This window comes from Dendropsophus ebraccatus, chromosome 11 (genome assembly GCF_027789765.1).
Source record: "Dendropsophus ebraccatus isolate aDenEbr1 chromosome 11, aDenEbr1.pat, whole genome shotgun sequence".
Classification (NCBI taxonomy): Eukaryota; Metazoa; Chordata; class Amphibia; order Anura; family Hylidae; genus Dendropsophus; species Dendropsophus ebraccatus.
In genome coordinates this window covers 48,796,843-48,824,670 of record NC_091464.1, presented here as the reverse complement: position 1 = coordinate 48,824,670, position 27,828 = coordinate 48,796,843, and the positions used below count along the sequence as shown (strand labels likewise).

The 27,828-nt window shown below is 42.0% G+C and overlaps 2 protein-coding genes across 6 annotated transcripts in view; one reads left to right on the top strand and one right to left on the bottom strand.

Moving 5' to 3' along the window:
- Window positions 1-913: 913 nt before the first annotated feature.
- Window positions 914-16,772, top strand: ASPA (aspartoacylase). 2 transcript variants are annotated; one of them, XM_069945023.1, is made up of 7 exons: window positions 914-1,159; window positions 1,963-2,203; window positions 3,984-4,179; window positions 4,452-4,545; window positions 7,038-7,145; window positions 13,895-14,004; window positions 14,866-16,772. In XM_069945023.1, the coding sequence occupies exons 2-7, from the start codon at window positions 1,971-1,973 to the stop codon at window positions 15,061-15,063; spliced, it is 939 nt and encodes a 312-aa protein (XP_069801124.1). In that variant the 5' UTR covers window positions 914-1,159; window positions 1,963-1,970; the 3' UTR covers window positions 15,064-16,772. The 2 variants fall into 2 exon arrangements, with proteins under 2 accessions (XP_069801124.1, XP_069801123.1); XM_069945022.1 differs by having other exon boundaries at window positions 915-1,180.
- Window positions 16,773-17,626: 854 nt separating this feature from the next.
- LOC138768122 (transient receptor potential cation channel subfamily V member 3-like) overlaps window positions 17,627-27,828 on the bottom strand; it is a 31,791-nt gene continuing 21,589 nt past the window's right edge. For all 4 annotated transcript variants that reach the window (XM_069946179.1, XM_069946180.1, XM_069946181.1 and 1 more), the window contains 11 exons: window positions 27,524-27,804; window positions 27,251-27,427; window positions 26,791-26,949; window positions 25,650-25,748; window positions 23,503-23,576; window positions 23,030-23,195; window positions 22,550-22,616; window positions 22,007-22,278; window positions 21,603-21,715; window positions 20,617-20,696; window positions 17,627-19,704 (listed from right to left, as the gene is read on the bottom strand). In XM_069946179.1, the coding sequence (XP_069802280.1) occupies window positions 19,589-19,704; window positions 20,617-20,696; window positions 21,603-21,715; window positions 22,007-22,278; window positions 22,550-22,616; window positions 23,030-23,195; window positions 23,503-23,576; window positions 25,650-25,748; window positions 26,791-26,949; window positions 27,251-27,427; window positions 27,524-27,804 (1,604 nt within the window). In that variant the 3' untranslated portion in view covers window positions 17,627-19,588. The remainder of the gene's footprint in view (window positions 19,705-20,616; window positions 20,697-21,602; window positions 21,716-22,006; window positions 22,279-22,549; window positions 22,617-23,029; window positions 23,196-23,502; window positions 23,577-25,649; window positions 25,749-26,790; window positions 26,950-27,250; window positions 27,428-27,523; window positions 27,805-27,828) is intronic.

Below are 27,828 nucleotides of genomic sequence, written 5' to 3'. Positions count from 1 at the left end.
TGTCAGTTTTCCGTGGCCAGTATTCATTAAACAGCAGCCGCACAGAACATGTCACGTCACGCAATAGAGCATGCGGCTCCGGCAGCACGCTCCATTGTGCGCAGTGGTGAATTGGGATGCGGGCGCACACGGATGAGCCCGCATTCCAATTAATCAGAAATGAAGATCATCCGGCCAGTACTGCAGTACCGGCCTGGGATGATCTTCTCTGGCACCGGCCGTTCTGTGACCTGGTCGGGTCACAGAACAGCCGGTCTTATGCCATGTGTGAACATGGCCTTAGGCTGTAATAGACTTTCCAGACACCATCACTGCTGTCCTGGCTACAAATGTTATCGGCATTAGGGAATTGACCCTTGTTTAGTCAGTATCATTTAAGAACGCGTCTATCCAAGGTGAGTTTACATTTTTAGGTTTAGTAGCCTATACAAGTATTCAAGCGTATGATCTGACGGTGACCTGAGACAAGTTCACACACTGTGGTTGTATGAGCTGAAGGACCCTTAGTCAGCAGATTAGTCACAGAGCGCAGAGTTTGCTGATCTGCAGGGATTCACCACAGTGTTTAGACTTTATATCCCTGTCTTTCCCTTTTCTTCAGATTCTTCTATTAGGTAGGTGACAGATCTCTTTTTGGGTCCGATCTCCTGTGTTAGAGACAGTGATCAGGTGAAGACATAAAGACGTGTGAGAAATCAGTGTGCATGGCTTGTAGGAAGTGAGACAAGACTCACTACTTCTACTTTTCTCTCTTTGTTTTTGTGAGAGAAAAAAAACTGCTGCAGGAACACAAGGCCCAAGATGTTTCTCTCCGGCTTGACAGCCCTGCAGCAAAGTTCACAGGAAGTAAAGTTTTTTAGTGTTGTGCAGACAGCGGTGGGGTCTGTTGTCAGGGCTGCCAGGATCCAGGATCCCTCCTCTGTACACACACTCCCGTGCCTGTGTCTCAGGAGGACGCTCGCTCTAGGTTAGCGTCTCAATGTGGTGTTCTTGAGCAGTTTGTGTTTAACCATTGTTTAATTGTTATTGTTCAGTGGAAAAGCAGAGCAGTCTGATTGCTCCTTGGAAAGTCCAGGACAAAGGGCAAGAAAGCAACATAATTGAGTACAAATAAAGCGACAGGGAAGGAGCGGTGTGTACATCTCACAAGCTGCTGCAGGTACCATATGTGTACGGGGAGGTATGTCAGAACAAATTATAATAGAATGATTGCTGTGTAAATGATTGTGAATGCACTATGTTTTACTATCTTACGGCTATCCCCTGCTCCGTAATCCACAGAGGTTTACGAAGTGTGAAGCTGTGATGTGGACTTCCAGATCTCCAAACGTCATGTATTAATATAATGTAATGAGAACTGGAAGTGTATAAATATTTACAGGAATGTACTGATACAGCGTCTGTCAACATTGCTGCTGGAAGTTGTGGCTCTGCTATACGTAGGGTGGCTATATTCAAGGGCACTTATGGATATGAGTTTTCTGGAGTCTTACCAATTAAACAATGAGCCAAGTCAAGAATTATTTTAATACACCATGTACTATGTGGCCTTCTGTTATACACATATATCAAAATTGTCTGCCGACACATCCGCGCACGTAGTGCCATAGGTCCAATTTTCCTTAATGGCGTTTTCCCTAAGCGGGTCATTTCCTGCTTATTTATTTTTTACTCTAACTTAAAAGTTTTGCAAATCACATGTATGTGCAGGAAATCCCCCGAATATAGTCACTAGCAGACCAGCTTCAGGCCATTGAAGTAAATCATGCCTGTGGCTCTTTATGAATAGATATGTCAGCTGTCAATTTTGACAAATACGCATGATGTCAGTGAGCTCTTAGGTAAACAAGGGAGGAAGAGTTTACATCTCAAATGAATTTGACTATTCCATAAAATGTCTGGAACGTTCTGCATAGTCTCCCTGTATTTTACTGATCACTGTCTTTTTGTATGTCTTTATAGCTGTCAACATGGCTGCTGAAAGTTGTGACTCCGCTATACGCAGGGTGGCTATATTTGGGGGCACCCATGGAAATGAGTTATCTGGAGTCTTACTAGTTAAACACTGGTTAAAACATGGAGGGGAAATTGCCAGACCGGGTATGGAAGTGAGACCATTTATTGCCAACCCAAAAGCTGTGGAGAGATGTGTTCGATATATTGACACTGACCTGAACAGAGTTTTTGACAGTCAAAGTCTTAGGTAAGAAAGCACTATATTCTGTATTGTATTACTTCTAATGCAGTTTTAGAATTCTAGCTGGTTGTGGGAGCAAGGACTATGCTCTGTAAAAAGCCTTGTTAAGTCTTTTGAGCATATATATATATATATATATATATATATATATATATGTGTATATATATATGTATGTATATGTGTGTGTGTGTGTGTGTGTGTATATATATATATATATATATATATATATATATATATATATATATATATAATGTGTGTGTGTTCAGAGTTAAGTCACACAGGGTCCCTTTGTCCGACGGGCCCCCAAGGCACATCTGCCGATAAGAAGACACTAGTATTATATATGGCACATAGGAGCATGGGGCCCAGAAGCTAGAAGTTACACCTCTGTTCTGTCTTCAGGTCTATACTACCTGACAACAAGGCTGCCTGTGCTGTAAAAATACAGTATATGTTGCTCAGAAGTGGGTCGACCATACGCACTGTGAGGCCATTTTTGATCCATTGAACTGACTGGGTATAGCTCTGGTATGAGGCTGTATAAGTTTGTATGCCAACATATATGTCAAACATACCTGAATAAATCTTTATATTCCTTATGAACTAACAAGCACTTATTTTTAGAAACAATCAATTCCTCTGTTATTCACCTTCTAATGTATGGCTGGGCATTACACTAGATATGCCTGTACCCACTTTACATTGTCCAATGTTACACACTGTAGGGAGTCTCATCATATTGACAGGAATCATCACATCTATTGTTCAGACATTTCCAGGAGGAATAATAGAAGAACGGCACATTTAGTTTCAGGAAAAGAGTCATTATATAAACAGACGAGTCCAGAGAGCTGGCGGATCCCCTTTAAGTGGCCTCATAGCCTAAAAAGCTGCTATAGATTTTTGCTAAGAAATGAAGGCTACTAGAATTCCTTGCTTTCATGTCTTATGTCTAGTTTAAGGGAACGTTCACACTTACCGGCTGCGGATCCGCAGCAGATCCACAGCAGATTTCATTTAAATAACTGAACACAACATCAAATCTGCACCATTAAATCTGCTGCGGATTTGCTGCGGATCCTGTAGGTGTGAACGCACCCTTAGGGAATATCTCTGCTCCTGTAAATGTAGTGAAGGGTAAAGACGTCCATAGTGCAGCATTTAGCAGCTGACCCTCCAGGACAAGGGAACAGAACACTTCTCTCTACATGTTCAGTGACATTTGTGTGGATTGTGCTGAGTCATCCCGCCGTTTGTTCTTGGCATGAGCTCAATACATCTACTTTGTTTCATTATCACAAGTGTTCCTGTCTGGGATTGCCCAATTTAGCACTTCTATACTCTCAGGGGGAAATACCTTAGTACAAATAACTAAGATTCTCTTTGATCACTTAATGACGATAGAAGAGATTTATGGATCTATGTTACAGTCTCCTTTAAAAGATCACATATTTACAATAGTCTGGCATAACAGCTCAATTTTACTGACTGACTATATTGAAGCTGCCTGGGATTTAGGCTTTTAATATATTTTATTTATAGGGAATTTCCTAAAAAAAAAAAAAAAAAGTTGAATTCCCTTACCACCTATGAAAGTCTTGCGTTTAGTAATTGTTGTAAAGATCCTTATGTAGTGAGCTCTTTCTAGTGTTAGCTGTAGGAAGACTGAATCAGGTTAAACCTAAAAAAAGGCTTTATTTTATTTAAATTTTTTAAATGTAAACTGTAACTAAGCAGATTTATATTTCTTCTACTTTTAGAGCTGTCTTGTCTTCCTATTTTGCAGCAATGATCGTGCAGGAAAAGTATCCTATGAAATTGCTCAAGCACAGAAAATCAACTCTTTATTTGGCCCAAAGGGGAGTAAAGATGCTTATGATGTAATACTGGACCTTCACAACACCACGGCACACATGGGAGCAACGCTGATCCTTGAGAACTCTAGAGATGATTTCACTATACAGATGTGTAACTACATTCAGGTAACAGCAATATGCTGCAAGCTTCTACCCACTGAGGATACAAGGGGCACCCATACACAACTAGAGTATCTTTCTAGGTCTCAGAATTTGAAACCATCATTAAGGCTCTTATAATGTCCATGGACTGAGTAGATATCATGGGTTGTCCTTGGTTTTAGGCTTTTCTGTTAGTCAAATTAAAGTTTATCCTCTTCTTTTTTTTTTTTTTTCTCTTGCATTACATCTCCGTAATGTAAACACATAACTGAGTTATTCATTTATGTACACTGTAGACATCCATGGCTCCCGTACCATGTGCTGTGTTATTGATTGAACACCCTGGAGTCAAATATGCAACAACTCGCTCTATAGCGAAGCATCCTATTGGTAAGTGATCCCGTACTCCTAGAATCATCTCCTAGAATGAAGTAACAAATGACCAATCATTATCCAGTAATGCTTTCTTTAGCTAATTTGCCAACCATCCAAAAATTCCTGGTGGCCTTTTTTTCCAGTGTCTGTACAAAAAAAAAAAATTATATATAGGAATACATGTGTCTGAGTAAACAGTAAAGACCGCACAAGGGGGGGCAGTAGTTGGACCCTCTGCAATCAGCTACTTGTCCCCCATTTTGTGGTTAGGGGATACATTCCTTGGAGGCAGGCCCGTATCTGCCATGAGGCGAGGTGAAGTGTTCGCCTCAGGCGGCAGATAACACAGCCCTTGAGGGGGGCGGCATCAGAGTCCTGTGTCCTTATCATTACAACTAGTTAGGGCTCAGTGCCCAGCCGTGTTTCCTGTCAGTTGCCTCATGAGAAGCGCTGAGGAGGCACTGGAAGCCTTGTATTCACATCACACAAGACATAGATATAGTGTCTCCTGCTGTTAACCCTTTCAATAATGCAGAGTTATTATACTCTGCATCACTTACACACTGTAGAAAAGAAAAAGTTAACAGCGGGGACGCTATATTATGTCTTCTCTGCACTGCCGAACTGAGAGCTGACCTCAGCATAGTGCAAGAGCAGGAGAAGAGGCATAAAAGTAATGTTCTGCTCTGCTGTTAACTCTTCTTGTATAGCAGAATGGAAGTGATGCACAGTAATACTCTACATTCCGCAGTACTGAAAGAGTTAACAGAGCAGCCTGTTTTATGGCTCTTCTCCGGCTCCTGAGGTTAGAGGTCAGCAGTTGCAGATTGTTGTTTGTTTTGAAGCTCTCAGGGGGCACATAGTCGCTCAAACGGTTAAAAAAATCTGGTCACCGCACGGCGCACACTGTTATCTCTAGTGCTGTCCCATACACACTGCGATGCTGCATTGTGCCTGTCCTGGATCTTCTCTCCCTGACTATTGCTCTGAGGTCCCTGCAGTTTAGACTGCTGTCAGGTCACAGGATAGGATACTCAGCTGAGGCATTCATCATGTTGAATGGGGGGACCCGGGAGTGCTGGAGTTCTTGTATGGGGAATGTGAGGGGCACTATGGGCTTTGTCAGTTCTCGCCTCAGGCAGCAGAAAAGCTAGAATCTGCACTGCTTAGAGGAATTCCTTTTTATAAGCACATGTAATGTTCCCTCTTTATAAGGACGACATGGTTTTGCATGGATACCTCTATAAGTATAAATTTGGCCCTAGATCTTACTGTTGATTCGCTGACCGAATAAGTATAATATATCTATAGGAATGCAACGAGCACGCAGCATCCATATAAAACATTGTCCATCATTACAATGACCTATGACCTGCAGAAATCTAAGTGATTGTAATATTAACTGCCTTGTAAAAATGCACAAACCCAAAAATTTTTCTATATTATTGAAATGGTTTTCATGACTAGTTTGACTAAAGTGGTGTTGGCAATGGTGCCACTGGCAGGGGTGTCGAACTCAAATACACAGTGGGCCAAAATGAAAAAATTGGACAAAGTCATGGGCCAACCTTGATAATTATTGAAAATTGCATGCGGCGGTCCTGGCCCTGTCAGAGCAGCATGCGGTGTTCCTGGCACTGTCAGTGGTGTGCGTCTCCCAGCACTGCACACTATGATAAATGACATGATAAATTGCTATGATATAATTAAACCCCAACCCATATAATAGAAAAACCCCCAATTTTGCCCCATGTAGTACTCAACCCAGCCAAAATTGCCCCACATATTAGCCAGCCCTCCCAATAGTGCTCAAATAGTAGCCAGCCCTTCCCCATAGTCTCTTTATATAGTAGCCAGCCCTCCCCAATAGACTCTTATATAGTAGCCAGCCCCTAGAACAGTTGTTAAAAAGAACCTGTCACCCGTAGACGGACCCCTGAACCCACCCTACCACTGGATACAGCCCCCCCATACTTACCCCATCTTGCCGGTCCTGCCACACAGATACAGCAGCCCACTCATCTTCTCATGCAAGTATGGGGGGCCGTATCCTGGGGTAGGGGGGTTTTGGGGGGCCATCCAGGGGGGACAGGTTATCCCATTAGCTTGGACTCACCCTTTTCTAAGGTCCAGAGGCAGCAGGAAGCACCCAGCGCAGAACGTGTGTGATGACATCACTGTGCTGCCGGCATCGGGACACCACTCACATACTCCTAGGCCGCAGGCTAAAAACTGCCTGTGGCCTACAAGATTATAATATGGGCAGTCTGAGCGGCTGTACAGACCACCCATATTATAATCGAATGCAATGTCAGCGGGCCAGATGCAATTTAATCTTTGAATTGCCTGGCGGTCCAAAATAATGGCACCGCCAGAGTTTGACATGACTGTTCTAGGGGTTGGGATTATTATTCTTGGGTTTAGAAAGATTGGAAATTATAAACAGATCTTAAGATTGGCTCTGAAGGTAATACTATGTCATTTAATGTTGGAACTTTTTTTCACAGGTGTAGAAGTAGGACCTCAGCCTCAAGGCGTTATCCGAGCAGATGTTCTGCAAAAAATGAGGAATGTAGTCAAGTATGCACTTGACTTTATGCAGTATTATAATGAAGGTATACTGTTTGCTACAGCTACAAACAATATCTGCCATTGAAACTATTGTCAGTGAATTTGTGTAAATAATCCAATATACTTTAAAGCTGTTCCAGACAAAAATGCATAGTTAGAGGAGGACAGGTGGGGCATGTGGATGTTGAATTGCATACTGATGCCTTAACTTAAGACCTCTATCACACCAAACGATTATTGGACGTATTTGGCTGATTACCGTCCATTCTGGCAGGGCCGCTTTAACCAGAGGGCAAAAGGTGCACGTGCATCTAGCCCACTGGTTAAAGGGCCTCCCCGGGCAGGCCAGCCTTTGCTATGTCGACCAGTGCGGTCGCACAGGGCTCCGGCCACCAGCCTGTCAGGTGGAAGCGCCATGGATGGGTAATCTATCTACCCATCCATGGCACCCCCTGTACACGGACAGCATGGCCGGGGGTTAACTGCACACTACTCACTGGCTAAACCCATCCTCAGCTACACTCCTCTGCAAGCCGTGGGGGCCGTATGGCCGTCAGCCATGGTACTACTACCCCCAACATACTATATGGTGTGTCAGCCATACTACTACTACCCCCAACATACTATACGGTATGTCAGCCATACAACTACTATAATAAAACAAAAAAAGGAATTATCACCTTCCCAATCTCGCACAGTATACAGTCATTGCGCCAAAAAAAGAAACTCCAAAGTCATATATGCAAACATGGTTCCAATCAAATCTGCAAATCATGGCGCACAAAAATGACTCTCAGACAGCCCTACAGTTATGGTAATCAGAACAGCGCAATTTTAAAGCGACTCTGTACCCACAATCTGACCCCCCCCCAAACCACTTGTACCTTTGGATAGCTGCATTTAATCCAAGATCTGTCCTGGGGTCCGTTGTGCAGGTGAGGCAGTTATTGTCCTGAAGAACAACTTTTAAACTTGCAGCCCGTGCCAAATGGGAGTATCTGTGCCCTAACTTTACACCACCCCTCCGTCCCTCCTCCCCACCTTCTTCATCATTAGAAATGCCACTGGAACATTTTCTACATGCTGAACACTGCACAGGTGTATTAACGATCCAGCCCATGTGCCGGGCTGCCACAGGTGGGGAATAGGAGGCAATCTGCCTGGAGGATTCCTAATGATTAGGAGGATGGGGAGGAGGGAGGGATGGTACAATAATTGCATCACCTGCCGAACAGACCCCAGGACAGACCTTAGATTAAAAGTAGCTATCCGAAGGTACAAGCGATTTGGGGGGTTAGATTGTGGGCACAGAGTCGCATAGCGCAAAAAAAGGGAAGGGTGGGGGGGGGGGCACTCTTGAGGGCTGTGCACCGGGCCCACCAATGTATTAAAACGGCTCTGCATTCTGGCAGACGGGGCCGGTTTTAGACAAAATGTGGCCCTGGGCAAAGTTGAAGGTGGGGCCCCAAATGCTAAAACATTGTAGCAGCAATTTAAGGTCCCCATACTCTTTACTTTTTTGTCAGCGGTTGGCGCACTGCTCGAGGTGGGGTGATCTTCTGTGACCTTAAATAAGACCCCTCTGTGCCCCATATAGTAGATAGGTCCCTCTGTGCCTCCATAGTACATATAGTCGGTATCCCTTTGTAGGTAATTCTTCTGGTAGTTACCTCCACCACCCAGTATGTAGTATCCACCAATATAGGAGGCATCTCACTGTAGGTTATACACCTGTTAGCTAGCCCCCTGACAGTTGCCCCCTCAGCAGATAGCAGCTCCCTGATAGTTACCCCCCCAGCACATAGCATCTCCACTGATAGTTGCCCCCTCAGCAGATAGCAGCTCCCCTGATAGTTGCCCCCTCAGCAGATAGCAGCTCCCTGATAGTTACCCCCCCAGCACATAGCATCTCCACTGATAGTTGCCCCCTCAGCAGATAGCAGCTCCCCTGACAGTTGCCCCCTCAGCAGATAGCAGCTCCCCTGATAGTTACCCCCCCAGCACATAGCATCTCCACTGATAGTTACCCCCCCCAGCACATAGCATCTCCACTGATAGTTACCCCCCCAGCACATAGCATCTCCACTGATAGTTACCCCCCCAGCACATAGCATCTCCACTGATAGTTACCCCCCCCCCCCAGCACATAGCATCTCCACTGATAATTAACCCCCCCCCCCCCAGCACATAGCATCTCCACTGATAGTTACCACCCCCCCAGCACATAGCATCTCCTAGGGCTGGGGCGATGTGGGCAAAAAATAAAATCTCGTTTTTTCTTTTCTCGATTTTTTTTATTTGTTTTTTGATGGGTGTAGTAGTATAGGCATAGTGGATAAGGGGTGTAGTAATAGGGGTGTAGTAGTAGATAAGGGGAGTAGCAGTTTTGGTAGTAGTAGTATCAGGAATGGAGGTAATAATAGCAATGGTAGTAGAGCAGTATTAGGGGTAGTAGTAGAGCAGTATTAGGGGTAGTAGTAGAGCAGTATTGGGGGTAGTAGTAGAGCAGTATTAGGAGTAAAATTGGGGGTAGTAGTAGAGCAGTATTAGGGGTAGTAGTAGAGCAATATTAGGAGTAGTATTGGGGGAAGTAGAGCAGTATTGGGGGGTAGTAGAGCAGTATTAGGAGTAGTATTGGGGATAGTAGTAGAGCAGTATTAGTAGTAGTATTGGGGTTAGTGGTAGGGCAGTATTGGGGGTAGTAGTAGAGCAGTATTAGTAGTAGTATTGGGGGTAGTAGAGCAGTATTAGGAGTAGTATTGGTGATAGTAGTAGAGCAGTATTAGGAGTAGTATTGGGGGTAGTAGTAGGGCAGTATTAGGAGTAGTATTTGTGGGTGGTAGTAGTAGGGCACTATTGGGGGTAGTAGGGCAGTATTAGGAGTAGTATTGGGGGTAATAGTAGGGCACTATTGGGGGTAGTAGTAGGGCAGTATTAGGAGTAGTATTGGGGGTAATAGTAGGGCACTATTGGGGGTAGTAGTAGGGCAGTATAAGGAGTAGTATTGCGGGTGGTAGTAGTAGGGCACTATTGGGGGTAGTAGTAGAGCAGTATTAGGAGTAGTATTGGGGGTAATAGTAGGGCACTATTGGGGGTAGTAGTAGGGCAGTATTAGGAGTAGTATTGGGGGTAATAGTAGGGCACTATTGGGGGTAGTAGTAGGGCAGTATTAGGAGTAGTATTGGGGGTAATAGTAGGGCACTATTGGGGGTAGTAGTAGGGCAGTATTAGGAGTAGTATTTCGGGTGGTAGTAGTAGGGCACTATTGGGGGTAGTAGTAGAGCAGTATTAGGAGTAGTATTGGGGGTAATAGTAGGGCACTATTGGGGGTAGTAGTAGGGCAGTATTAGGAGTAGTATTGCGGGTGGTAGTAGTAGGGCACTATTGGGGGTAGTAGTAGAGCAGTATTAGGAGTAGTATTGGGGGTAATAGTAGGGCACTATTGGGGGTAGTAGTAGGGCAGTATTAGGAGTAGTATTGGGGGTAATAGTAGGGCACTATTGGGGGTAGTAGTAGGGCAGTATTAGGAGTAGTATTGGGGGTAATAGTAGGGCACTATTGGGGGTAGTAGTAGGGCAGTATTAGGAGTAGTATTGCGGGTGGTAGTAGTAGGGCACTATTGGGGGTAGTAGTAGAGCAGTATTAGGAGTAGTATTGGGGGTAATAGTAGGGCACTATTGGGGGTAGTAGTAGGGCAGTATTAGGAGTAGTATTGCGGGTGGTAGTAGTAGGGCACTATTGGGGGTAGTAGTAGAGCAGTATTAGGAGTAGTATTGGGGGTAATAGTAGGGCACTATTGGGGGTAGTAGTAGGGCAGTATTAGGAGTAGTATTGGGGGTAATAGTAGGGCACTATTGGGGGTAGTAGTAGGGCAGTATTAGGAGTAGTATTGGGTGTAGTAGTAGGGCACTATTGGGGGTAGTAGTAGGGCAGTATTAGGAGTAGTATTGCGGGTGGTAGTAGTAGGGCACTATTGGGGGTAGTAGTAGAGCAGTATTAGGAGTAGTATTGGGGGTAATAGTAGGGCACTATTGGGGGTAGTAGTAGGGCAGTATTAGGAGTAGTATTGGGGGTAATAGTAGGGCACTATTGGGGGTAGTAGTAGGGCAGTATTAGGAGTAGTATTGGGGGTAATAGTAGGGCACTATTGGGGGTAGTAGTAGGGCAGTATTAGGAGTAGTATTTTGGGTGGTAGTAGTAGGGCACTATTGGGGGTAGTAGTAGAGCAGTATTAGGAGTAGTATTGGGGGTAGTAGAGCAGTATTAGGAGTAGTATTGGTGATAGTAGTAGAGCAGTATTAGGAGTAGTATTGGGGGTAGTAGTAGGGCAGTATTAGGAGTAGTATTTGTGGGTGGTAGTAGTAGGGCACTATTGGGGGTAGTAGGGCAGTATTAGGAGTAGTATTGGGGGTAATAGTAGGGCACTATTGGGGGTAGTAGTAGGGCAGTATTAGGAGTAGTATTGGGGGTAATAGTAGGGCACTATTGGGGGGAGTAGTAGGGCAGTATAAGGAGTAGTATTGCGGGTGGTAGTAGTACGGCACTATTGGGGGTAGTAGTAGAGCAGTATTAGGAGTAGTATTGGGGGTAATAGTAGGGCACTATTGGGGGTAGTAGTAGGGCAGTATTAGGAGTAGTATTGGGGGTAATAGTAGGGCACTATTGGGGGTAGTAGTAGGGCAGTATTAGGAGTAGTATTGGGGGTAATAGTAGGGCACTATTGGGGGTAGTAGTAGGGCAGTATTAGGAGTAGTATTTCGGGTGGTAGTAGTAGGGCACTATTGGGGGTAGTAGTAGAGCAGTATTAGGAGTAGTATTGGGGGTAGTAGAGCAGTATTAGGAGTAGTATTGGTGATAGTAGTAGAGCAGTATTAGGAGTAGTATTGGGGGTAGTAGTAGGGCAGTATTAGGAGTAGTATTTGTGGGTGGTAGTAGTAGCGCACTATTGGGGGTAGTAGGGCAGTATTAGGAGTAGTATTGGGGGTAATAGTAGGGCACTATTGGGGGTAGTAGTAGGGCAGTATTAGGAGTAGTATTGGGGGTAATAGTAGGGCACTATTGGGGGGAGTAGTAGGGCAGTATAAGGAGTAGTATTGCGGGTGGTAGTAGTACGGCACTATTGGGGGTAGTAGTAGATCAGTATTAGGAGTAGTATTGGGGGTAATAGTAGGGCACTATTGGGGGTAGTAGTAGGGCAGTATTAGGAGTAGTATTGGGGGTAATAGTAGGGCACTATTGGGGGTAGTAGTAGGGCAGTATTAGGAGTAGTATTGGGGGTAATAGTAGGGCACTATTGGGGGTAGTAGTAGGGCAGTATTAGGAGTAGTATTTCGGGTGGTAGTAGTAGGGCACTATTGGGGGTAGTAGTAGAGCAGTATTAGGAGTAGTATTGGGGGTAATAGTAGGGCACTATTGGGGGTAGTAGTAGGGCAGTATTAGGAGTAGTATTGCGGGTGGTAGTAGTAGGGCACTATTGGGGGTAGTAGTAGAGCAGTATTAGGAGTATTATTGGGGGTAATAGTAGGGCACTATTGGGGGTAGTAGTAGGGCAGTATTAGGAGTAGTATTGGGGGTAATAGTAGGGCACTATGGGGGGTAGTAGTAGGGCAGTATTAGGAGTAGTATTGGGTGTAGTAGTAGGGCACTATTGGGGGTAGTAGTAGGGCAGTATTAGGAGTAGTATTGGGGGTAGTAGTAGGGCAGTATTGGGGGTAGTAGTAGGGCAGTTTTAGGAGTAGTATTGGGGATAGTAGTAGAGCAGGGGAGAGATATGGGGGTACTGTATCATACAGAATCCCCTCCCCATATACTGCTCACTAGGCCCTGAATGGGTGAGGGGATCCTGTGTGATTTAGCACCCACCTCCACCAAGTACTGCTCAGGCCCTGGTGCCCATAGATACAATGGGAGGAGGGCGCTGAACAGTATATGGTGGAAGGGGGGACTGCATCATACAAGATCCCCTTCCTGTATACTGTTCGCTAGGTATATGGGGAGGGGGTTACTGTTTTATAAAGACCCCCGAGGCTCCGCCCACCCACAGCCGTAAGCCCCACCCCTTGACCGCAAGTCCCGCCCCCAGCCTCCGCGACCCTCTGCCCCCCTAACACCCCCCCCCCCAGCCTCCTTTTCTTTACCTGGGCTTGCCGTTCGTCCTCTTCTCTAGGGCACAGGCAGCCGTTTTTCTCTTCTCTGTGGTCCTCACAGCTCAGCTCCTTCGTTCATTAGTGGAGCAGGGGAGCTGCTTGTGCTGCTCTGCTTCCTGCTTCACTAATGAAGGAAGGAGCTAGGGGGCCCCAGGGGGATGGGGGCCCTGGGCAAGTGCCCACTTTGCCCCCCCCTAACGCCGGCCCTGCTGGCAGATAATCTTTTGGTGTAATAGCTCATATTAAAAGGCAATGATCAGCCAAAATGCACAATTTTGGCTCATCATTGTCTCTCTCATGTTCTAGTAAAATGATAACAATAGCGATGGTCTGCTGCCCACCGCAGACCACCGCTTTCTTCAGTGAATTACCCAGATGATCTGCCTGTGTTAGTAATTAGAAGGTATTGGAGGGAAGGGGCACTAACAATCCATTTTGCAATTGCCATGATTTTTAGCGACACACGCTAATTACTTAACATCAAAAGCAGTGGGGCCATTAATAAATAATTGTGTAGGCAATGATGGGTATTCCACACAAAAATACTGAAGTTGCTGAGTGCTGTCAAATGTCACAGACTAAAATGGGAATTGTGTGACTTCTAAAGTTGGTTATGTAACCTGATTTTTTTTGTACATATATTGCAGGTATAGAGTTTCCATCATGTAGTATTGAAGTGTACAAAGTACTAGAAAAGATTGACTACCCAAGAAATGACAGTGGCGACATTGGTGCAATAATTCATCCAAGCCTTCAGGTATACACTGCTAGATTTGCTTATTAATTCACTGGCATGCAGATTATGCTATACAAGGGTAGTGAAACCAGACCCTGGGCTGGACACCCGGAAATTGGTGTCCCAGTGGCATCCAGAGGAAGGATTTTTTGTAAGATTTCGAAGTCCGATTATGTTCCAAATCTATTTACTCATTACCAGTTTCAAGGTATATCAGATTTTTTTCACACAAAACTACAAAGCGGTTCAGGCTGTAATAATCGCAGAAGAATAACTGTAAGAAGTAGAAGGATACAGATTACAATATAGTGCTTTTTCAAGCACTATAATTATAATCTCCTTCTTGTGCTGGATCCTGCTACAACCATTACTTGGTGATTCTTTTAATGTTCCAATGTCTTTTGGATATGAACAACGCCATCAACGTGAATAGTTATTACACTATTTTAGGTTATGGTCATGGCCAAAGTATGTTATTCTTTAAATATGAAAGGGGCCATTTTCTTCAGCAAATTGATTACTTGTAGGCCTTTGAACAGGCTTCTTGAAAAATGTATGGATAAATTGCAAAGCCAATATACTGTAGTAAGGCCTTGAAGAGGCATTCTTATGTTTTCACATATCTCTGGGACACCTGACATTTACAAGAACAAAGGGACAGAGGTCCTATGACATTGTATTGTCTGTACTCTGTACAGCGGATGGGTAGTTGTTTGTAGTCTAACTTTGTGGAGGAACAGAAGTCCTGTTAGCGATCAGCCTGCACCTAGGCCCTTGCAGATCAGAAGGTGATAGCTTTCCCCAGAAATATACCATCACTTTTAATTGTGGTCAAACCTCTTTCAATATCTTAGATGTTATTGACTAAGTTATATTTTACAGGACAAGGACTGGAAACCCCTGAATCCTGGTGATCCAATGTTTATAACAATGGATGGAAAAGCTATCTGCTATGATGGAGAAAAAACTGTTCATCCAACATTTGTGAATGAGGCTGCGTACTATGAGAAAAATCAGGCCTTCGCAAAAACTGAGAAATTGACTCTGACTGCACAATCTATCCGTTCTAACTCTATATAACCACCAATGATCCAAGTCATATCATGTTTTCTCAGTTATTGACAAAAACTGTGGCCTTTTTTTAACAGATTTTTTAATGCAGTGACTATAATTCTATAATATGATAGAATTATAAGCCATAAACTTCTGTCCCTATTTTTAGGGACACCAGCCCTCCAGTATCTACCAAGCCAAATCTGACTATATCCAATGATCATGGACTTATGGTATTGTGATTATGGACTTATGGTATTGCTTACACCATACTCTTATTTTCTTGATATTTTTCTGTTGCATTACATTTTCTATATAACAGTAATACAATGCCACCTTTAAAAGGGCAGCAGGGTTTAATTAAAGTTAAGGTAAGCACAGTATAAGGATCTTGTATGTAGATGTAGGGAATGCATGTAGCTCCTTACTATAAAGCAATAGGTGTGCGATCATGAAGCAATACAGAAGAATTGTTCTCGTAGAAGCTTTTTTTGTTTCCCCAAGAACAAACTGTTAGTAATACGGTGGGATCTGATGGAACATGACATTTTAAAGGTACAGTAGGGCCATATAGACCTTTATGAATGCTAAATTACAGAGCTGCAATACAGTGGTGTACTGTAGAAACTACAGCCCAAGTAAACTCCTTTTTTCACCAGAAATTGGAATTTTATAACTAAAATTTCCAGTTAAAAAAGTGTTCTTACTATTTATGACCCACTAGGCCCCCTGTTGACAACTGTGTTGTAGATGCTTATGCTAAATGGGCTCACTCTTTTTCACTAAAAACAACTGGAGGACCTAGTAATAAAATTTGTCCAAACCCAAGCATGCAACATCCCATTTTTTCAGCCACCGCTAATCAAATGCCGCACACGAATCCAAGTGCGCTTGAGGTTTGCTCATCTCTAGTTGTAACTTAAAACTGAACACAAAAGAACAAATCCTCATTTGATAGCCGTTATCTCCTCTTACTGTCTCATAAAAAATTGTGTGTGTTAAGTTACTAGGCTTGTATAGGGTTTTAAAAAAGAATCAATGCCGAACATACACAGGCTTTTTGTGATAATGAACATGTTCATTCTTTGAGCGGAGAGCAGACGCACAAGAGAAATCCCATTGAAGCACTAAGACAGGCCCAATGACAAGCGGAATCTGCCGCGTGGACTGTGCTTGTAAATTCTGCCTCTTAGTGTGCAAGGGCCCAAATAGTTGTTATGGGGCCCCAACAACCCCAGGTCCCTAACAAATAATCACAGGTCAAGTGTCACTGGACTAGAGAATTGCCCAGTTGTATGAGTTATTGTTGGCAAAAGGACAAGCTTTTATATAGAAAATATATAGCTTTATTATAGTTTTCACAATGATTTACAATATATTTTAAATAAATATATATAACAGAGAAATAAGTTATTTCTTATTGACTTGTTAATGTTACATTTTATCCCCTAGAAACCAGAATGTAGATGTCGGAGGTAGGATATGATTCTAACCTATAACACATAAACTTAAATGACAGTAAAAATTTTCATAAATATACCAAGATCTGTACTCTTAAAAATGTCTACAAAAATTTTGATAAAAATTAAAAATATAAATAAATATAAAAACACATAATCAAATAAACTTCACTGAACGGCGTTCACCAAAAATCAAGTCTGTTTGCTGTCATGTAGGACTAGAGCTGTGTATCCCTGAGATTACAACATTTAAGTTCCAGACATTTAGCAGAGCAGCAGCTACCGTGTTTCCCCGATAGTAAGACACCCCCGAAAGTAAGACATAGTTGGACTTTCGGGGGCTGGGCTAAAGTAAGACATACCCCGAATGTAAGACATAGTACTGTCAGAGGCTCGCACGCGCGCGCACACACACACACGCGCGCGGCCCGGCACGAGCGCTGCACGTCATGTGCAGGGACGCCGGTATTGGTGCGGGAGCTGAAGGAGCAGCAGGGCCCAGGTGACTGCCCGCACCGCCCCCGTCTGGTCCAAGCGACCTTCCCCCCACCCCCCGTGCGCGCACCTGTCCGCCCTCTCTGAGGCCCCGTCCTGCCGCACCGTCCATGCGCCCACCACCCGTCCGGTCCGGCGTCCCTGCTCACTGAGGGGAGTACAGGACAGCCGCCCTCACGTGCTGCTGCTCCTCCAGCTCTGACATGGCCGCCTCCCTGCACACACAGGACAACGTGTGACAGCTGACCTGTCATCTCATCCCCTCAGTAACAGTACAGGATAGGAGGAATAATGGGCTGCAGCAGGCGGGATAACTTATAGCTGTGTGTGTTATCCTGCCAGCTGCAGCACATCCATTCCTCCTATGTTACAGTCCTGCACTGTTACTGAGGGGACTACAGTCATACACCCCTGTCCGCCCCCCTATACAGTCATACACCCCTGTTTCCCCCCCCTATACAGTCATACACCCCTGTCCGCCCCCCTATACAGTCATACACCCCTGTCTCCCCCCCCTATACAGTCATACACCCCTGTCCAATATAAGACATACCCCAAAAGTAAGACATAGTGGGACTTTTGGGAGTAAAAAGAATGTAAGACACTGTCTTACTTTCGGGGAAACACGGTATATATTGTAGTTATTCATTCTGAAGAAAAATCATTGTATCATAAAAAAAACTTAATTTAATGCATCAAAGGAAACATCACTGACAAACTTTAAAAAGTGCAAAATACAATGAAATAAATGGGAGAGATTCATCAAATCCATCAGAAGTACAAGCCTTCAGCCCAAATATGTCCACACTGCCTCGTACCATTTATTATTGGCTCTTGTGCTAAACTTCTAGTTCTAGTATGCCCTGTACATATAGGGACAGCATTGCACTAGGGTTAATTGAGTTCACTAGTGGATGTTATTCAAAGGATCCAACCTCCATCTATAAAGAACATGTCTGCAGCCACTTGCTTATTGCCATCATTGCACATACAGGACATGACATCAATAAGGCCTAATATGTATATGGCCCATTCCATCCAAACTGAACCTTTCGTAACACCTAGTTAAACATTTTTTTTTACAGCTAATTAAAAAAAATGCAATTTAACCACAAAAGTTATAAATATACATTAAGACTCTTAATGTATATTTATAACTTTAGTGTTTAAATTGCAGTTTTACTAGGTGTTATGGGTGTTACAAAAGGTTCAGTTTGGATGGAATGGCCCATATATGGATGGCTCCAAAGTCAGCTCCAAGTGGTGTTTACTTTGAGACCAATTATTGTGTCAGAGCAGTCCAACTTTTTTAGGCCAGTCCGACCCCGTAAAGTATTTCTTATGGCAGCTAGAGAAGTTAAGGCCTAAGCTTTCTCCAAATTATAAGGAAAAGTAATGGCTGTGATCATGTGCTCAAAGTGGTCCATTTGGGGCTCTGAACTACTCTGAACTTGCTTCTTCTGTTGATCTCTAGAGATTTTATCACTGTGGAGTTACAAAAAAAATCTAGCCTGTGTGGCTTTAGGCTTAACCAGGGTCACAAACCTGTTAATCTCCTTCTAAGAAGGCCTCAACTTTATACTTATGTTTATACGTATGTGCTATACTATAGATCACTATCAATTTCTTGTCAAGTTTTATGTTACATTTTCAATATGTTTAATAACAATATAACATTATTTTTATTCGTTTTGTCTCTAACTGGACCATGTCAGAGTGTAAGGAAACATACCCTATTGAAAAAAAAGGAAGAAGTTGTCAATTTTTAGATATGCTTACTGGAGGTATATCAGGACAATGCTTTGGAACAATTTATGGATTTTTTTTTACTGTTTTTGTGGCTATATAATTTTTTTTTATTTGGGGCATAGTTTTAGCCAAAATTATAGGTAAAAAAAGCTGTTTTTAGCTGTAAATTACCCCAAAAAGGACTATATACTTAATGAAGCCATAACGACTGTAGAATATATATATATAATATATATATATATATATATGTGTGTGTGAACATATAGCTGTTTTATTAAGTTCAATACAGACATTTTACAGTTCATAAAATGTCCCAATAGCTATGGTCCAATATTATCAACCTAAATTATTGATATAGCTGAATTTAATCTAACCTCCTAACGTCTATTAAAATAGATTATTGTCTAGTGTGGAGTGACATAACCAGTATTTATAAATTACTTGACTCATAGACGAATGTGTGGATCCATGGAATGTGCACATGCTATACTGAGGATTCATTGTGAGTCAGTGAATATATTTAGTGCAAACATTTTGTAAAAGAAATGTAAACAAGTACAATCAAAGTGCTATTAACTCTTTACGTCATCACACGACTATCGCTACAAAGGCAACGGAATTAGTAAAATTCTGTTTCTTTCCCTTCAGCAATATTTTCGGGAAATTTCATGTTTTTGTCAAACACTTTTCACAGTTTTGAAGTCACAGAGCAGAGGTAGGTTGTGTTTTACTCCACTGCTAGAAAGCTGCAAAGTTCGATGTGATAGAAGAGCGTCCTGTTGGATTTGCTGAAACTATTTTCAGGATGCCAAAGCGGGACATTCCCTTCTGTATATTACTCTCACATTCTAAACCGTGGTCTCATAGGTCTGATCCGTTGAATCTATGACATCAATTGTAACGTGTCGGTCTCTCTCATAATTATCTGCTTCATCCTCAATATTCAAGTTGGCATAGCTTGTCCCTTGAATTAAAAAAAAAAAACATGTCATGTATTTGTATTACTTATTATACGTGTAAATATCCGTGTGAAGTATATAAAGAGGGTTATCTGGTGGGATTAAAGAAAAGCAGTACTCACCATTGCTCAATGAGTCCCCATTTACCTCCACTTACTGATTTCATCTCAACATATAGTAAATGGTGGAACTGTCACCAATGACTGGCTGAGATGGGTCACAAATGGGGCCAATGATTGACGATTGACAGAGAAGGCATTTCCAGTGTCTATATGGCTGCTACTCCACTCTCAGAGATTTAGGGAAGCCAACCATAGCTGCAGGTGCCAAGCTTAGCCAAGAGGCCAGTGCTTACATTCTAGCAAACAGTAGGGGCTGAATGACTATAACTTCTGACTTGTCTTTACATGTCAGAGGTTGTGCATGAAATCATTGCGCATTGGTTTCCAGGCCCTCCTCTGCACCTCCTTACACCATTCAGGCCCATCCGGACAGGAGGGGGCATGGTGATATGACTGGAAGCATACAAGTTCTCTTTAAGGAGTCTAGAATTCCCTGACCCTTTTTTTTCATCAAAAAATAATACTAATCATACAATATGAGGACCGTGGTCAACTAATCCCACCAGAGGGGTCAAGCTCAGGCCCTCCAGCTGTTCCAAAACTACAATTCCCATCATGCCTGGACAGCCAAAGCTTTAGCAGCTGGAGGGCCTGTATTTGACACCTGTGTTCTATACTATAAATTACTATACTATAGAATACTATCCATATATTGTTGAAGGTAGGGGGGCTTCTGGCTTCCCTCAGGCACCAGGGCCAAAAAGCAACGATTACCTCTGCACTTCCCCTGCAGATTATCACATTTCAATCTAGGCTTTATCATATATGTGACTTTAATAAATGTCATGTACATACCAGGATGCATTTCAAAGCCGGGTTCTTCATTTATGCAGGTTACATGGTTGTGCCATTCTGTCCATTTCACTTCATTTATCCTGTTTAGGAAATAACACAGCATTAATAATATGAAGGGGCACACTAAATGATAGTTGACAACAGGCACTTAAACAAGATGTATAAATAGCTAATAGAAATGATTTCACATACAGTTATATTTAAAGCTCTATACACATCACTTTTCGGGGCTCTGTTGCCAGTTTATATTAAGCTTCCTTAAATAAGATACTGGCAGCGTTACTAATGCACAGCCATAGATTTTAATAGACCAAACATAGTTTACAATTGACTTTAAGGACTTAAAGGGTGGGGGAACAAGGAGCGTCAATCCTTAAACGGCCTTTAGTCTATTTCATGAAAGTATATGTTTTATTTGCCGGACACCACAATATATATATATATGTCTGTGGAAAAACAAGTCACTAGGACTAAATATACTGCAGGGCTGCACCATAGATATGCCATGGCATATGTTAGAATACCTCTTTAGAGGTGTATTAGTTAGTGATGAGTGAACCTGACGAACATACTGCATCCAACTTCTCCAGGCAGCAGTCAAATTCCAAGCATTCATGTTCGGATGAACACAAACTTTAGACAGGTTCGTTCATGACTAGTATCAATAGGGTAGATTTATCAAAGGGTGCAAAATATACACAGGGGTAAACTGCCCACAGCAACCAATCACAGCTCAGCTCTCATTTTACCAGAACTGAAAGCTGAGCTGTGATTGATTGATGTGGGCAGTTTACCCCTGTGTATATTTTACACCCTATCATAAATCTCCCCCAATGTATACTGGTAATGGTGCAATAAACCATGATGTGAATGAGACCTAACACTAGAACACCTAATTTCCATGAGATTATGATACATTGAAGGCCCTCAGAAAAATGCACACATGTAGTCTGTATAAGTTGAATGAGTCATCCATTAGATCTTACCTTAAACATGCCCTGTTGTCATTTTTGGAGACGGTGCACGATTCTCCAAGCTGAAACTTACTCTTTAACCATAAAGGTAAACTCTTCTCAAACTCCAGTATGGTCCGGGCCCTCTGCAAGTAGAGAAGTCAAAAAAGAACTGATTATTTTGTTATCATTACTACTCGTGATGTGTTCATCACTGGTGTGAACATTCTCATAATGCCTCCGCTAAACAAGGCTGGAGCTCTTAACGCATTGTCATGAGGGCATAGGAAGGGGATGCTACATACTTCAGGGTTGTAATTTTAGTATTAATAACTACTAGTATAACACATACACAAAACAAATAAATAATCCATGTGGAGATTAAATAAACAAGAGTGAACTAACCAATAAAATGGTAGGCAGAATGCTTTACTCACCTGTATTCTCCATATGTGCTCACTTTCTTTGGAAATCTTTTCCACGGTCTCTCCCATCAATGCAATCAGCATGTTCAGGAGAAGTACAAATGTCAGTATGACGTAAGCGATGAGAAGAAGAAGGAACAGGACGGGGTATTTAGAGTCATGCTGCATCTCCAGATCTCCAAGCCCAATCGTCAACTTGAACAATTCCACAATGGCCGTGCTGAAGCTCTTGTAGGCGCTGCATTCATCTCCATCAGCACAGCTTTCAATGAGAGAAGCAAGGGCTGTTCCAAGAAAGCAGAAAAATATATATTTATTATAGACATAAGTGTCATTCGTCAATTCCTACACAAATCCTTTCCTTAATTTTCACTCCAGATGAATGTACAGTAGTCACTCAGTACTAAACACTAGAGAGATTGGAGGGGATGCTCCTAGCCGAATGCCCATGAGCACAAGCCAATGAGGCATTACAAACATGTAGACATGGTCAAACTACGAAGAAAGATTCAAAACATTGAAACAGCTATAAAAAAAATAATAAAGTATACATACCTACTCCAAATCCAAAAAGAAACAAGATGTAGACAAATAAGAACTTCAGAACATCATTCAAGATGACCTGGAAGGAAAGGATACACATTATAATGTTTGCTACCATTAAAATCTTCAGATGTAGTTTTAAGATTTGCCTACTTTTGCTCAACATTGATAGCCAGTATCAAGAAAAATTATCCTAACATCTGTGTCACAGCCACATATATAAAGCATAGGAAGACACACAACCCAGTCTCATATAGTTTTTACCGATGGGCCCAGCATAAGAAAAGGCAGATTTATATAGATTATTATTATTATTGTGAGAAGGTGTATATTGGCTGGGATTTGCAAGCATATAATAATAATAATAATAATAATAATAATAATAATAACAATACATTTCTGTTATTATTATGATTGTTAATTAAGCCATTTCTGAGGGTAATTTATTTGCCTGTATTAGTCATTCACATAGGTAGACGATGTAACCCTTACCTTTTGGATCATAACACTGTAGATTCCCAGGGACTGAAATCCTCTTGTGTAATACAGCATGTTTGCCCATCCAAGTGCCATTGCTAACACAAGAAATGCCAGATATTCTTTGACACCAAAAAGGTAACAAAAAACTGATGCTATTACCAAGATTGCTTGAATAAAACTGGAAAGAAAACAGATATCCAGACTTTAGTATCATGAAGCAACCAAGTAATCATTCACATGTATTATCTAGTTTTCTATCATTGGCCTGTACGTACTTTGAGATGTAACCTGAAGTTTGTGGTCTCTAATGCAAAACCATTAAAAGGACCCCTTAAGTACTATTTGCCATTCACACTACTGGTAAGTCCCTACACTAAGGCTTAGGTGAAGTTATTCTTGTATATACCCCTATTCCCCTGCATAAAATCTATCTAGGAAAATAAAGAAAAAATAAGTTGAGCCAAGAGCTGGGCTTCACTACTTACAAGAGGACATGGAACCAGGCATCCGAAAGAACAGAACGAAGATCCGAAGGCCTCACTAAGAAAATGACCACACCCTGTGCAAACACAAAGCAGTTATTAAGTACCAATTCACTATATTCTATCCACTGTATAGATTACAGAATTAATTAAACAATTTTTTGCTGATTTTATTTTATAATAGATCATATTTCTAAATGGATACTTCCACCAAATGTGATGTATAACCTAACAAAATGTTCTATAGTACATATTAGGAAGACTATACCATTTTAGGGGCTGTTTAAATCTTGAATGTAGCTACAGACCCCCATGTATTTCAGTCAAAGGTCAGTGGGACCAGCTTACTATCTAAAGTCTATAGTGACCCTATTCTTTAACCTCTTAAGGACATATGACGTACCGGTACGTCATATGTCCGCACTTGCACTTCAAAGCGGGGCCGCGCGGCGGCCCCGCTTTGAAGTGCCGCGATCCCGGGTGCCGCGAGTAGCCCGGGACCGCTGCTATTAGCGGGCACGGTCTGATCGCCGTGCCCGCTAATTAGCTAATCGGAGGCAGCTGTCAAAGTTGACAGCTGCCTCCAATTACCGGAGGCAACGTTTCCCTGGTGTCTAGTGGGGGAGATCGCTCCTCCGGGACCTTGTCCCGGAGGAGCGATCTCCGTTACTGATGCCGGCCGGGGACGCGTCCAAGATGGCGCCGTCCTCGGCACTCGTTCGTTTTCGGCTGCAGCAGCCGAAAGCAAACGAGTGCCGATCTCATGGATCTCTGCAGCATATCTATGCTGCAGAGATCTCAATGAGAGATCACAGTGTATATACTAGAAGTCCCCCAGGGGGGCTTCTAGTATATGTGTAAAAAAAAAAAATAAAGTGTTGTTTATAGTAAAAAGCCCCCTCCCCTAATAAAAGTCTGAATCACCCCCCTTTTCCCAGGTTTTAAATAAAAGTAAACAAATAAATAAATAAATAAACATGTTTGGTATCGCCGCGTGCGTAATCGCCCGAACTATTAATTAATCACATTCCTGATCTCGTACGGTAAACGGCGTCAGCGCCAAAAAATCCCAAAGTGCAAAATTGCGCATTTTTGGTCGCATCAAATCCAGAAAAAATGTAATAAAAAGCGATCAAAAAGACGTATATGGGCAATCAAGGTACCGATAGAAAGATCACATCATGGCGCAAAAAATGACACCTCGCACAGCCCCATAGACCAAAGGATAAAAGCGCTAGAAGCCTGGGAATGGAGCGATTTTAAGGAACGTATATTGGTTAACAACGGTTTGAATTTTTTACAGGCCATCAGATACAATATAAGTTATACATGTTATATATCGTTTTAATCGTAACAACTTGAGGAACATGCATAACAAGTCAGTTTTACCCCAGGGCGAATGGCGTAAAAACACATTTCCCCCAAATAAAAGAAATGCGTTTTTTTTTTCAATTTCACCACACTTTGAATTTTTTTCTGGTTTCGCAGTGTACTTTATGCAAAAATTCAGCCTGTAATTGCAAAGTACAATTAGTGACGTAAAAAATAAGGGGTCATGTGGGTTTCTAGGTGGAAAAATGCAAGTGCTATGACCTTTTAAACACAAGGAGGAAAAACCGAAAACGTAAAAACGAAAATGGGCCATGTCCTTAAAGGGTTAAACATATGAATATTTGGCTATTTCGTATGAACATGAGTATAGTGTGAATGGGAGAGATAGCTTTGGTTAGACAAATGTTTGGTCAACAACTATTAAAGGTGTACAGTTACTTGGTAGGGTACCTGTCATAAGGTAGCTTTACCAAATTAGCGATAACCTTAGATACGACCACCCTATGTGAGATCAGTGCATAAGCCCTATTTAATCAGACTAGGGCTTGTGCACAGAACTCACCCGATGTGGTCATATCCAAACCTTAGACCTTAGATATTATCCCTAGAAGAATGTTCTAAAGTGTAATATTGTTCAAGCTCAAAATATGAACAAGCTTTACACCCATCTAATTGCTCAGTATAGACTATAGGAAAATATGGTTATGTCACATCAAACAATGAAATATGCGTACACTTGGGATGGGTGATAAAATGGCAGCATGTAGATGTGATTCATCTACAAAATAACACAATACAATAACTCTGCAGTTACTCACCTCTTTGATCATTAGGTATGTAGCACAAACAATAATAAACATTTGTCCGACTAGCTGTAGCCACCCTCGATCATATGTTAAACTTAAGGGATACAGAGCCTGTAATTGTAAAAAAAGAGACATGTTAGTGTTCTTATTATGGACACAATCTGAAAGTGCAAATACTGTATGTTATAACAATCAATGTACCATATTGAATGAAAGTATACATAACTCCATTCCAATATCCTTCCAACTGGTGGGACCCTAAAACTGTAAGGCTGGGTTCACACACAGTATATTTCAGACAGTATTTGGTCAGTATTTTGCAACCTCAACCAGGAGTGGATTGAAAACACAGAAAGGCTATGTTCACACAATGTAATAATTGAGTGGATGGCAGCCATATAACGGTAAAGAACTGCCATGATTTCAACATAACAGCTGTTGTTTTTAAATAATAGCAAATATTTTCCGTTAAATGGCGGCCATCCACTCAATTTTAACATTATGTGAACATAGCCTTTCTGTGTTTTCAATCCACTCCTTTGTTTGCAATATGAGGACCATATTACTGACTGAAATATACTGTGTGTGAACCCAGTCTAAGGCTGTCTTAATGATCCCTGTGCCTATATGGGATATGGAGGAAGCAAGATGGTTCCCCTTGCTATCAAAAACCCCTACTGACGAAAATGGACCAGTGTAAGAGGGCCAGCAATCTCTCACTTGTCAGGCGATCACATCTTTTGTGTGAGCATTGAAATCAAGTACCACATTGTAAGAATCCCATCAAAAAAATTCATATTTTTCAGATTCTTAGACTAGCCATACATATAAAAGAATGGCTGGGCAAAATGGGCAATTTCGGCCTACCATCATTTGTAAATTTTACTCAAACAATTGTTTGCGATGGCTGGTGTCAGACTTATGTCAGCTGAAAGTGTGATTGTTCACAGTACATTTCTTCTACTTTGGTTAGTATGATTGACCAGATTCTGCCAGTCATTCGTGCACCATCTTACTGTGGATTTATTTTTAACAAATATAGCCAGTGGTCCAAAAGTTTAGCCAGCTTTAAACCCAAGGTTGGGACAAGGACTGTAGATGAAGTAGACTATTAGGCTTTGTAGCAGTTACAAAAGAATAAGTTAAGACATACCTGTTCTCCCCGTGGTCGGTAATAGGAGACTAATGTAAGGACGACATTGTAGGTGAATGATAGGAGAAAAGACAAAAAGAACATATATCTTGCAAACTTTTTCCATTTCATCTGAAGAAGTGTATGGAGAGGCTCCAAAGCCAACAGCTCATGGCGATTCTAAAAGATGAGATGACAAAGAACAAAGTTTTACAACTTTTCAACTCTTCAATTACAACACACAATAAAACACCTTTAAAAGTAACTATATAACGTAAGCGTATGTTTACACTCAGGTTTTTTTTTCTGTTTTAGAGCTTCATTTTGGTCAGTACTTTTACCAAAACCAGAATTTTTTACACATCTCTAGGACATGTGAAATGTTTTTTTAAATGCCAGGAAAACTTAAAGCTGAGGCCCGTAACATCAGATTAATTGCAATCATTTCTTATTGACCAGTTCTAGCGTTCCATCAACTTACATCAATGCTGGTGTTGTAAACCACAATTTCAAGTATTGAATTCCGGGAACTAGTGTCTACGTCTTTCAAGTCGTACAAGGAAGATGAAACGGGTCCATAAGCCCAGTCTGTGAACTTCCTGGAGAGTACTCGGTTTTCTTTTTCTTTTATTTCTCTACTGAGTATGTAATGAAGAATCTGCGTAAAAACATTAAATATAGAAATGTGACACAAGATCTCATGAGATTGAAAGACAATGAATATTATACAGTAAATGTTTATATGAAGTATTACCTCTGTCTTTCCTGTTTTAGCTGCCAATTGCATTGGAGTGAGGCCTTCATTATTCTCAATACTTTCCAAAGACTTGTTCTTACAGTTTCGTAGGATTGTGTCATACATACGTATTATAAAAGCATTTTGTGCTTCAGAATTCTCTGCAACGGTCACCAAGGCATGAAGGACAGTGTTACCCAAAGAGTCCTGGATTGTTACATCTGTTTGGCTGTTCTCCATAAGGAGCTGCACCACCTCTGGTTGATTGGTACATGCAGCAAGAGCTAATGGTGTTTCACCTTAAAAGAAAAAGGAAACATTTT

Excerpts from the sequence above, each read along its gene's own strand:
- ASPA (XM_069945023.1), top strand. The coding sequence starts at position 1,971 with ATGGCTGCTGAAAGTTGTGACTCCGCTATACGCAGGGTGGCTATATTT. Across the intron at positions 7,146-13,894 it reads TATGCAGTATTATAATGAAG|GTATAGAGTTTCCATCATGT; the intron begins GTATACTGTTTG and ends CATATATTGCAG. Across the intron at positions 14,005-14,865 it reads TAATTCATCCAAGCCTTCAG|GACAAGGACTGGAAACCCCT; the intron begins GTATACACTGCT and ends TATATTTTACAG.